Source organism: Cyprinodon variegatus, unplaced genomic scaffold, assembly GCF_000732505.1.
Source record: "Cyprinodon variegatus isolate N-32 unplaced genomic scaffold, C_variegatus-1.0 Scaffold157, whole genome shotgun sequence".
In the NCBI taxonomy this organism is placed as follows: Eukaryota; Metazoa; Chordata; class Actinopteri; order Cyprinodontiformes; family Cyprinodontidae; genus Cyprinodon; species Cyprinodon variegatus.
In genome coordinates this window covers 42,157-53,422 of record NW_015150610.1, presented here as the reverse complement: position 1 = coordinate 53,422, position 11,266 = coordinate 42,157, and the positions used below count along the sequence as shown (strand labels likewise).

General features: G+C 36.0%; 2 protein-coding genes across 4 annotated transcripts in view; both read right to left on the bottom strand.

Annotated features, from left to right (window-relative positions):
- The window catches only part of LOC107086614 (erlin-1-like), a 9,476-nt gene extending 6,817 nt beyond the window's left edge, over positions 1-2,659 (bottom strand). Inside the window, exons 1-3 of one of the 2 annotated variants that reach the window (XM_015377682.1) lie at positions 2,587-2,659; positions 1,668-1,796; positions 211-292 (exon numbers count right to left, since the gene is read on the bottom strand). In XM_015377682.1, the coding sequence (XP_015233168.1) occupies positions 211-292; positions 1,668-1,780 (195 nt within the window). In that variant the 5' untranslated portion in view covers positions 1,781-1,796; positions 2,587-2,659. Of the gene's footprint in view, positions 1-210; positions 293-1,667; positions 1,797-2,303; positions 2,567-2,586 lie in introns of those variants that run through there. The other variant, XM_015377683.1, reaches the window with a different exon arrangement.
- A 1,860-nt stretch (positions 2,660-4,519) lies between these two features.
- LOC107086576 (inhibitor of nuclear factor kappa-B kinase subunit alpha-like) overlaps positions 4,520-11,266 on the bottom strand; it is an 11,445-nt gene continuing 4,698 nt past the window's right edge. The window contains exons 9-23 of one of the 2 annotated variants that reach the window (XM_015377621.1): positions 10,285-10,392; positions 10,046-10,181; positions 9,748-9,948; positions 9,140-9,242; positions 8,006-8,129; positions 7,774-7,925; positions 7,630-7,691; positions 7,447-7,556; positions 7,111-7,160; positions 6,087-6,195; positions 5,831-5,978; positions 5,648-5,700; positions 5,193-5,292; positions 4,796-4,824; positions 4,520-4,750 (exon numbers count right to left, since the gene is read on the bottom strand). In XM_015377621.1, the coding sequence (XP_015233107.1) occupies positions 4,735-4,750; positions 4,796-4,824; positions 5,193-5,292; positions 5,648-5,700; positions 5,831-5,978; positions 6,087-6,195; positions 7,111-7,160; positions 7,447-7,556; positions 7,630-7,691; positions 7,774-7,925; positions 8,006-8,129; positions 9,140-9,242; positions 9,748-9,948; positions 10,046-10,181; positions 10,285-10,392 (1,501 nt within the window). In that variant the 3' untranslated portion in view covers positions 4,520-4,734. Of the gene's footprint in view, positions 4,825-5,192; positions 5,293-5,647; positions 5,701-5,830; positions 5,979-6,086; positions 6,196-7,110; positions 7,161-7,446; positions 7,557-7,629; positions 7,692-7,773; positions 7,926-8,005; positions 8,130-9,139; positions 9,243-9,747; positions 9,949-10,045; positions 10,182-10,284; positions 10,393-11,266 lie in introns of both variants that reach the window. The other variant, XM_015377620.1, reaches the window with a different exon arrangement.

The window sequence follows — 11,266 nt, the reverse complement described above, 5'->3', positions numbered from 1 at the left end:
CTTAGTTTTATTTTGAAGAATTCAATGCCTTTTAAGACTTTTTAAGGACCCGCAGGAACCCTGTTAAAATATATTTTTGGTAAAAAAAAAACTAAAAAATTAAACTTATATAGTATAATTTTATTATAAAAGGTAAACAATGCCTTATAGAAGTTTGGTTTGCAAAAATCAGACACTAACTGAAACTTTCATGATTGGAAGCAGAATTACCTGCACTGCTCTGTATGTGGTAATGAAAGGCAGCATAATGTGATAGCCCGGGCCATTGGGAGAGGTCAGTAACGCGCCACCTCTGAAACAAATGTAAGCAAATGGTTTGGTCAGAGTGAACAACATACATGGACACCACAGAAAATAAAAGAGACATTCACTCACACAATAAAAAAGCATCTGGGATTTGGACTTTGAAGTTTGTTCTTATTTTCTATATGATTCAACCCTCAGCAGACTTCGAAACAATCAGTTTGTGATCCCTAATAACTCCCAAATAAGCTGGCTAAAAACTCTAAGTCGGATCCTTTTTTTTTCTTCTTTTTAAAAATCAGTAAAAATGCCTTAAGTATGGCCAATACCAACAATATATTTACAGTGCATAGATGTTATCTAGTACAAAAAAAAGAGGCTAGGGTTACTTTAAGTATCAGATAGTTTTTTAAAAACAAAGTGTAGCAACACATAAAATATTTTTTTTTACATTTCATATTGGTTGTTCCTTTAACATATAACAGCAAAGTTCAATCATTTGCAAAGCCATATCTGCTTCTAGCGTTCTGGTAATAATTTAAATAATAAATATTTAATACAGATAGGGAATGATGTTTAAATGATTGTGAGGGCCTTATAGAGGAAACAAATGCCAGTTGTTTAACCTTATCAATTTATCATTTATGAAATAAGAGCCAAATCTTAATAAACAGCTCTGTTATACTGACTGTTCTCTCTCTCACTCTCTCACTGAGTGACATTACCAATGCTCCTAATTTAAGTGACTCTCAAATACAAAATCTGATGAATCTTCTTAGCAATTACACTAAATAAATTATTCAATCATCAACAAAAAACAGGTAAAAACTTTTACTCTCATATATTCTAAATGACAAATTATTGGGGAGTGGTGGCCTAGTGGTTTGGGCATAGAGTTTGGGATCCTAAGGTTGTGAGTTTGAAACCCACTTGCACAGACTGCCAGTCTGGGTCCCTGAGCAAAGACCCTAAACCCCACACTGCTCCCCGGGCGCCGCAAATGACAGCCCACTGCTCCTCAAGGGGATGGGTTAAATGCAGAGAGTGAATTTCGTTGCGCTGTACTTGTGACAGTGTAATGACACTAAAATGCTGGAAAAAGAAAAAATCATGCATTCTGAATTATCTTATAAGGAGAAAGTTTTGTGACATGATGCACATAGGTAAATGGGAAAAACAGCATCACGTCATTGGCTTTGGAGGACATGCTCTTTCAGGATGTGCATTTAATGACAGAAGATATTCGCCTGATACTTTACTGCAATTCCTCACACAGAGCATGCATGCATGCACAGTGGAGAGGAAAAACTCCCTTGAACAGAAAGAAACCTCCAGTGGGACCAGGCTCAGTGTAAGTGGGCCGCTGATGAGGCCGACTGGGTGATCAATTAGACAAAGCAGACACGCATACATGTTTGTGATACCTGTAGTAAACAGCAAGGTGACCTTCCTCTATCTTGTGAATAGAGGAGTGCAAAAGGATGGCCATCACCCCGGCTACCGTTGCAAATACAGCCCCCACATGCGGCATCGTCATCCTTTCTTGCACTCACCTGCAAGCAAAGGAAGAAGCATAAACAAGCGGAGCTGTTTGTGCAACATAAAGTGTTCAAACAAAAACAGTAGTGGTTGAGCAACACAGACAGTGGCAGCTGAAAAACCTGCCACTTCCCATTTATTTAGTAAAGTGAAAACTAAACGTCCTGTTTGTAGACGTTTTGATGCCGTTTGTAAAATTAAAGAGACATTTACTGATCAACACATATCTCAATTAAACACAACTGAAATAGAAATAATAAAAATAAAATAGAAATAACTTACACAGAAAGTTTTATTTGCAAACATAGGCCAACAATTTAATTTAAACAGATATAAATACACCTAAAATAGTTTTTAAAATGGTATTGCAATTCACCCAGTAGATATAATTTATCCAATCTTTACATCAGGTACACTCAACTCTGCAGCACTTTCAAGATCTGAGTCTATGTAATGCTAAGCTAAAGCTAACACGAATGATTTGCTTTTAGGATTAATTTAAGACCAAAATTGATAAATACCTTTGAATTTACCGGGAAAACACGTTTCATCTATACCAATGCAGAAGCCAGAGTATCAACCACGGCAGTAATTAGACGCTGACCAAGCATTAGTTTGATCAGGCTAACCTAGCTAGCTAGCTTTCATTATCTGCTGTATTCTGAAGTCAGCAACTGTCAGTGCTTTGAGCTAACGCTAACTTTAGCATTAAGCTAACAAACTACTTTAACTTTCACGGCGCTCAAACATAATCATAATCATGCAAGCAGAGGAATAAACGACAGAGTGTTGACATAGATTTACCACAGTATCGAACCGTCTCCACCTCTGGTCTTATCTTTCAACAACCCATCCCCCTCGCACCGCCCCCTCCTCCTCCAGCTTGAGCATTCCGGTTCCTTCCTAAGATCCGAATCGTTGGGTACAGATCAGCTGAGCATTAGGGTTCCTTTCCAAGATCCGAATCGTTGGGTATAGATCAACGAATAGAAACGATTCTTTTCATATCAAACATTAAAACGTAAATTTGCGGTTCACGGTAGTCATAGTAAACTTTATTTTTATTATGCAACAATGTGCTCCAACAATAAGGTGTAATTGTTGCTTTGTGCTCAAAATAGTCCTCTTTTTCAATGGAGACAAAGAGATTTTAAGATGAACGGAAATAATTAAGAGATGATCAAATCAAATCAGTTTTTCTATCTCTGAATTTAAATTCTAAAAAAAAAAATAACCCGATAGGATTAGGTTTATTAGGATCAGGATCAGATTAATGACAAATTAGGTGATTAATGAGGATAATTTTGTCGTTGCTTCAATTATTCTTGGATGTAAAACCACTGCCCTGGTACAATGACTTATAACATATTCAGTATGTGTGTATAGTTTTAGCAACAATTTTAAAATCAGTTCACACTTTCTAATTCAGAATTATTCTCCATAAATTCTTTATACCCAAAAACTTAGGGCCTAACTTACCTGTAGACCTATTCCAGTCTGAAGCCCATTATTTAACCCATACATGTCCCATGTGTGAATGTTGACTGGGTTCCACTCTCTGCATCTGGATATACTGGGAAACTAAAACAATATATTTCATTTTACTCCACAAAGAGATGTAACATCATGCATAGTGGCCCCCGAAGGTTAACACATTTCAATAATTCTGGAATTTAAAAAAAGGGGGGGAAAAAAGGAATCCCTAAAAAAAAAACTGTATCTGATCCATAACATTTTATCTTTATCAGCTTTGGTTATGCAAATTAGTCAGAAAGAACATCTACCACCCTAAACACACACGTGTGGTAAGACGGTCAATTCAAGGCTTTAAACTCAATTTATTATCTTGACTACATTTAGATAAGCAACTTTTTCCCCATTTTGTCGAATTAGTATTACCACATTACACTCATTGCTCAATCCTGTTAATCCCCTTACAGCTCATCTGGTCACAGGTTTATGACTACCTTTTAAAATGGATCGGGTATGAACTCTTGGTGAATTGATTTCTACCTTTTTTGTGTTGGGTTCAAATAGACAGGTGTTAGCAGGGCCAGCCCAAAGCCCCCATAGCGTGCAAAGGAAACTTTGATTTCTCTATTTCTTCAGTATCGACCGCAAAGGCTGCATTAAAAACAACCTGTAGTGCAAGAGAAAAATAGCTTTGACAAATGAAAATACATGACTGGCGACCTGTCCAGGGTGTACCCCACCTCTCGCCTGTAGACAGCTGGAGATAGGCACCAGCAACCCTTGCGACCCCACTTGGGATTAAGCGTGTAAGAAAATGGATGGATGGATGAAATGAAAATACATTCAGTTATACATGGAAAAAGGCATGGCCCCAAGACTAATCCCTTTTTTATTTTTTCAAATATAAGTAATGATTTCTACATGGTTAAAAATATTTTGTGTTTTTGTTACTACTTGTATAAAAAAAAATCATAATATGTGCAAAAAAGAATAATAGTTAATAGTTCTCGGGGGCCTTATAGTTGCTCTTGGGCCCTAAGCAGTTTCTTTGTTGGCTTAGTGTCATCTATAGTGTGTTTTCCACCATACAAAGTATTACATATTAATTATTAGTAAATGTTTGTTTATCACTCTCCCAACCTTGCATTTTGAATTTTATTAAAGTTTTTCTGGTTTCTTTTTAGCATATAAAAAATGTTGCTGAAAATTTGCATTTGCAGAGAAAATAGACATGAGCAAAAATGAAGCAAACCAGGGCCAATTATTGTTTTCATCATTTATAACATTTGCTTTACATCCCATAGTGCACGATTTTATGAGCAACAGTGTTTTACTCAATATCTGAAAAATAAATATGTACTAGCTACAGTTTAAATGTAAATTTTTCATATTTCATATATTATTGTCTTATAGCATTCTTGTAAATAATATAATTCAAAAACTGAAATATGTCAGAAAGTTTGGCTCTAAAAAAGGCACCTATCGTATTGTACGTTCTTTAAAAGCTCTTTAGAATCAATGAGAATCAACTTTGTTGGCTCCAAACTGAATCCAGCTCCAGTCTTGATCCTGTAGAGGTAAAAAACAAAAAAGAAAGAAAAGAAAAAGAAAACAGTTAAGCAGCATCACCAGTGACCATTTTACAAAACTAACATTATTTATCAATTCAGAATGCATTTTTGTGGAATTTTAAACAGAAATTAATTTACTGTTTTGAAAGATACATGTTTAATTGTGCTGTGAACTAAAGTCTTAAAATCAATTAACATTTTTCTCTTTACTGTATTATTTTAAACTATGAGATAAGAAGTTTAAACATGAATAGATAGGCTGAAATTAGCAGGATACACATACAGACATAATTTCTTTAACCGACCCATTTGTTTTCCTGCTTTTATGCCTCAGTTAGCAGAGTGATTAGCTTCTTCATACTGTACCATAACATTTTGCTTCAACTCTTGGGAGGCATCTTGCATGAGGGAAGTAAGATGATTCAGATATCGCTGATTTTCATCCAGCAGCTGTTCAACTGTTTCACTGAGAAAGACAAGAGGCTCTAAATTCAGAGTGCAACTTTTAAGTTCTCTTTTTTTTAAAAGCTAATTACTTACTGATTAAAATACTTTAGATACTTTGTTTTACAAAAACAGCTAGGTATAGCAATACTTGTTTTAAAAAATCTTTATCTTAATGTTAGATTTTTCTTTCCTCTCAGTGCATGAATACACACAATAGAAAACAAGCATTTTAAAGTTGATAATGCTGAAAAATATTATGTACTTTTAGGGATAACCAAAACATTTTAGCAGGGTGCTCAGTGTGAAGGGTTCTGTATAAGTTTTTTTTTAAATAACTGTTTGCTTTTAATGCAGATACTAAACATATATTTTACCTGTTGCCCAGCTGTTTTTGATTAAGTGACGACAACTGAGTGTTGCACTGAGCCTGCAGACAAAATCATGCACTTTGTAAGGTACACAGATAGGTGACAATTACATTTAATATTGCAGATTCCATTTTTTTTATTTTCTTACTGAGTAGGATTTATATTTAGAGTACTTTGTTGCATACATACGCAAGCAATCTTGAGAAGGAACCAGAACTCTTTCTGTCTCTTTATTTGCATGTGCATTACTTCAGACTCTGCAACTTTGATGTCCAACATTGCCTTTTCCAGTTTAGGGAACAAATCCACAATGCGCTGCTTACAAATCAGGATTGCACTACAGAAACAAAACAACAAACAAAACATATGCAATAAAAATGAAACTTCATTGCACTGAACTTTACTTGCTTTTAGAGCATCTAAATGAAACTTTTGGAAAAATTACCTTAGATGAGTGTAAAGGTCTTTTAACACTCTGTCTTGATTCTGAACTGTCTGGAGTATAGTCCTCACCATCTCTGAACTGTCACTGTAGCCATGTGGAGGGTCATTACCTGCAGAAATCGGTTTAGCAATCATGCATGGACAATATCACAACACAGCGTCCTAAATACCACATTTATATATCTATCGACATAGAAATGCTGAATACTTAATGGCAGGAGACCTTTGTTTTTAAAACCATTCTGCAAGTAAATCCAGAAGCATCTTAATATATTGCAATATCATTTAAACTTGATTTATTTTTTTGAGACAACTTCAAAATTTCAAACTATATTAAACTACAACTACTATTAAATTACAGTTACATTCTTTTAAGGGTTTTATTTCTGTTATGTCTGATGGTGAGCTCTTAATGAGCAGGCAAAATCCAGATAAGAGAAACCTTGATTCTTACATAAGACCAATCAAAAAAGAATCCTTGATGCAGAAATGTTTTGGCCTATACAGAAAATAGCTGTTCGTCAGAAATTCATGGACATCAACAAGTAAGTTTTACTGTCTCTTATCAAAACATATTAATGGAATGAAAACGATGTTAGAAAAAAATGCATTTTTCATTTTCATCAACTAAAAAATCTGCTTAAAGCAACTGTGTAACTTTCAGCCTACAAGGGAACTGTTATAAAGTATCTTAAGAATATAGGATTATACAACAAGATTTGAACATTTGTATTAGAAGAAGAAGTGGCCTAAAGGGGGCGCAAGACCGATAACCTCCAGACATAGCAAGCACTCTGAAACCAACTGGCAACACAGCACTGTCGCAAAATGAAAAGTTTCCCTCTGGGTTTCAGAATCTGATAGCAGACCACTTTGGACATGCGATACGCACCAAGGGTTGAATACTGACCTGAACAATCATTTATATATGAGCCATGATAAAGCATCATTCTTTTGAACTCTACCATCTTCAATTCGATAATATTTCTGAACTTCAAATTATATCCGATCATTTTTGTACTAACTTTTGCATTTGATTTTCAGTTGCTTGTAGAGTTCAACAGCCTTTTCTTCACTGGAAAAGAAACAAACAGTAAATAGGTGAGCAATGTATTTATGATTTTTTCCCAATGGTTGACATTAGTCTTGCATCTATCATCTTTACAGTTATTGCTTTGCCTTATTATCACTTATAAGAAAACGTTTGAACAAAAAAAAAATGGTTTAAAGGCAAAATTATGTGATAAAAACATGAAAAGTGAGAGTTAAAATCTATTAGACACAGAAACAAACAATTGAATAACGTGCATGGGCAGTTACAACACCAAAGTAGTTTCAAACCAAAATAAGAAGTTACTGACAACTTCTCCATCACGTCTCCTTGTCTCCTCGCAAATGGACTCCTCTGCAGCTCCACAATTTCAGAATGCAGCGCCAATATCTCCTCATCAAGACCGGAAACATTTGCAACCTGCAGCACAGAATTCATTGTCTTTTAAGTACCATATTATAATGTGCCACCATGAGGTTTACCGAATTTATACCTGTGTAAAGCCCTCAGCCTTCCATTCGTTTTCCTGCCACGCCCGCTTCAGCTTCTCTGAGGCTAAAAACACAGCAGCAGGCTGAGATGGGTTTTCACCACACCAACAATGACAACCACAGGGAAAAACAGAATGAGAACTCACAGACACCGCTTTCGCTCTGCTTGGTATATTGCTCCAGATCCTGTTGGATGCTGGTTTTAAAGATAGATAGCTTAGCGTGAAGCTGCTGCGAATGGGAGAAGAGGCGGTGCTTAAACTGCGTTAAGGTGGTGTTGTAACGCAGCAGGCTCAGCCTACAGGGACAAAAATACAAAGTAAGGAATGTTGCATGAGTTAATACATTTCACTAACTTGTAGATTTTTAGCTACTTACATCGCAGCTCTCTGTCCCTGGTACAACCGGAGGTAGTCCTCCTTCAGTCCACATATGTAGCTGAGGGCTTCCCCCCAAACCTTTCTAAGAGCAGAAAGGGGCAGCTGTGTCTTTGTTTCCCTGACTGAACAAAAAAAAAAAAAAAAAAATTAATTTGCTGTTTCAAATTTTTCCACCAAAGATTTTCTAGATGCACTTTACAGCCACAAATTTTTAGCACATATTTAGAACTAAGCCGGTGAAGATTCTCAGTCATTGAGGTCACTGTCATTACAAAAAAAAAAAAAAAAAAAAAGAGGCATGGAAATAAATGACACCTAATTATTTAGGAAATCGCATTCAAAAAAATAATTTTCTCACAGCCTTCAGGTCAGTAAGGATTTCCTAATTTTCAACTGTAGGATCCGCTGGATAAGAGGTCATGTTGAACAGGCAGTGAGGAAAGAGCCTGTCTGTTAACAATGGTGAATAAAGTCCAGGCATAATTTCTTTATGATGTTTTAAACTGTATATTATAGTGGGTGTGATGAGTGTCTTCTTAATGTCTCAAAGTCTTTTTTTGGAGCGGATAAAAGACAGATATGGGCCAAAGGTGAATGCTGTAATTACACACACAGCAAAGGCAGCAGTAAAAATATCTGCTAATAGAAACAAAGAGGGGATGAATGAACCCATATATTTATGGGTTATTTCACTTCCATTTAATGTTCTTATATTTCAGCCAAATCACATACATCAGTGTGCAATAAAGGTGTGCTGAGCAGTTTTACTGCTGCTGAGTTTTCAAAGTTTACATTTTTCATTGTCAGCTCATGATGAATTTTGGGAAGTCCCATTTTACATAATATCTCCTTTACATATCTCATCGCATGTCTGTGCAGGTGCATAAACTGATCAAGATTTCTATTAACAAATGTTTCCAACACTGAAACGCAGCTCAGATGAAGTGCAGTTTATTTAGAATAAAGAAGCAAAGTGGACATAATAATCCAGGTCAGATTTTTAGCTCCATAGGGGAGCTATTTTGGTGGGGCTTGAGTATTTTCAGATAATTCCCAAACCGTGCTGTCACCTTCAAACTGTATATCATTTTGCATATTTTAGATCATTTTACAACTCAGAGAAGTGTCTTACCAATAAAGTTAACACTGTCTGGTAGTGGTCTGGCCGTCAGCGGTCCCGAGTACTTGGTAAGGCTCCTATCAAACAGTAACACTATGGAAGTGTCCCAGCCACGCTAAAAGAGTTTTACAAAAAAAAAAGATAAAGACAATGAGAAACACAGAAGTCTCTTTGATAGTCTGCTTTTAGTAAAAATAAAAATAAACCAAAACAAAGGTGGCTGTTGACTTTAGCCGCATAAGAAATTCAGTGAGACGTTCGAGTATCTCTACTCAGTTTTGTATTTCACACTCAGGTGCATACTTAAAGAAAAAATTCTCCATGTGTTCAGAAAAAAAAAATCAGCATCCCTTCAGTATATTTGTGTATAGAAAAGACAATAAATGTATCATTACATCCCTAGTTTTCATGCCTACATCTCATTCAATGCTTTTCAAACTAATCACATGCTTTGGTTTTTTTATCAAAAAAAATTCTACGAAACAACGAATAATGGGGAGTAATTTTAAATCAATAAAAAAAAGAGAGAATCTTAATATTCCAAATCTGCAGCTAAAGAAAATGGGTTATTTGCTCATGCAGTATATTTAATATTACGCTGACCTATTTGTGAAACATACCAAGCCATCTGGTAGACTCTGCACAGGTGCACAGCGTGGGTCAAGAGAGGTTCCCGTCTCTAGCAGCAGCTCTTGACTCTCGGGAGAGATGTGTGCCTGGGTTTGAGCCTCCAGACGACGTTGCAGGGAGAGAAAACTCTCCTCTGCGCCTAAAACCATTGAGTGCAGCTGGGCTGATGTCATGTCCAAGATGTGCATAATCTGATTCAAGACAAACATGATGACAAGGATTAGAGGTTAGCGTTGCTTTAGCGCAGACAAAACTATTTGACACAAAGGCAGAATGAATGTTTTTAACCTTCATGTTGAGGATGTTGTCCAGGAGGGCAAAGCAGCGTGGCTTGTTTGATTTAGGATCAGGTCCTCCGCCACGGAGAGCAGGATCCCACAGTAAGAGCATCTGAAGGAGACACTCGATTGGCTCCAGCAGGGGCCTGGAAATCCAGACAGCCACACACACAATAGGTGTGACACTAGTTTCGAGCAATGAGGTATTCATCTTTAGTAGGTTCAAAAAAGGTGTACTTCTCTTCTTACTTGCTGAGATTGTTGGGATACGATAGATGTGATGAGAACCGAATTTCTCCATTCATGTCCTCCACCGCCATGATATCTTTAGGACCTTTGTTCTTTACTTTGTTTATCCTAAAATACAAAGCAAAACATATTATGCTGTATATCTGAAAAAATAAGAGGCATACTTGCTCACAACGTTTAAATGAGGCTTCTTTATGGTGGCAGTTCTTTTTGGTGAAATTCTTAATCAGTAAATCATTTTACAAAAATCTTTACTTGAAAAATCAAAGTAGCTCACAAACTCACACTGTTCCCCATTGCTAAACCTTTAGATAGCTGATTTGACAAATTGAAAGCTGCATTCTTGCCTTTAAAAAGTTGGCACCAAAACCAGAGATGGACAACAACAGGCCGAGTCTAATATTTTGATTCAATGCTTACTTTGGGTTATCTTTTATGAAGGTAACTTTGAATCAAAACTATTTGTGTATTTCAACTGTGAATTTGAAGCTGCAGAAGAAAATAAAATAAGAGGTATTGAAATTTTGTTTTTGTTTTTTTCTTTTCACACCTCTTCTAATTGTTGAGTACAAGCACAAAAACAGTTCTGGGAGTCACAAATCAGACATCTCATACATTCTTAGTTTTGCTATTGATCCAAAACTATTGTTGCTAAATTATTTGTTCATTACAACTTTTGAATTTTGTAATTGTATATTATTTTCTATTGCATAATTACAAAAAAAAGGAGCCTAAACACCTGGGTCAGGTTACACAGCTTTAAAATATAATCTCTGATTTTTCTTCTACCAAATCCAATTCATCGATTTTCTTTTACTTAAAGCTGAAGTCTGTAAGTTTTTAGAAATCACTTTTTTGTCATATTGGCTAAAACTGTCCCTATGCCCAGACAGCAGTACATGTGATATGTAACCTGTGAAAAAAACTGCTTCAATTGGTACCGCCTACTCCCTGTATTTCAATCTGGAAAGAATAATTCGGG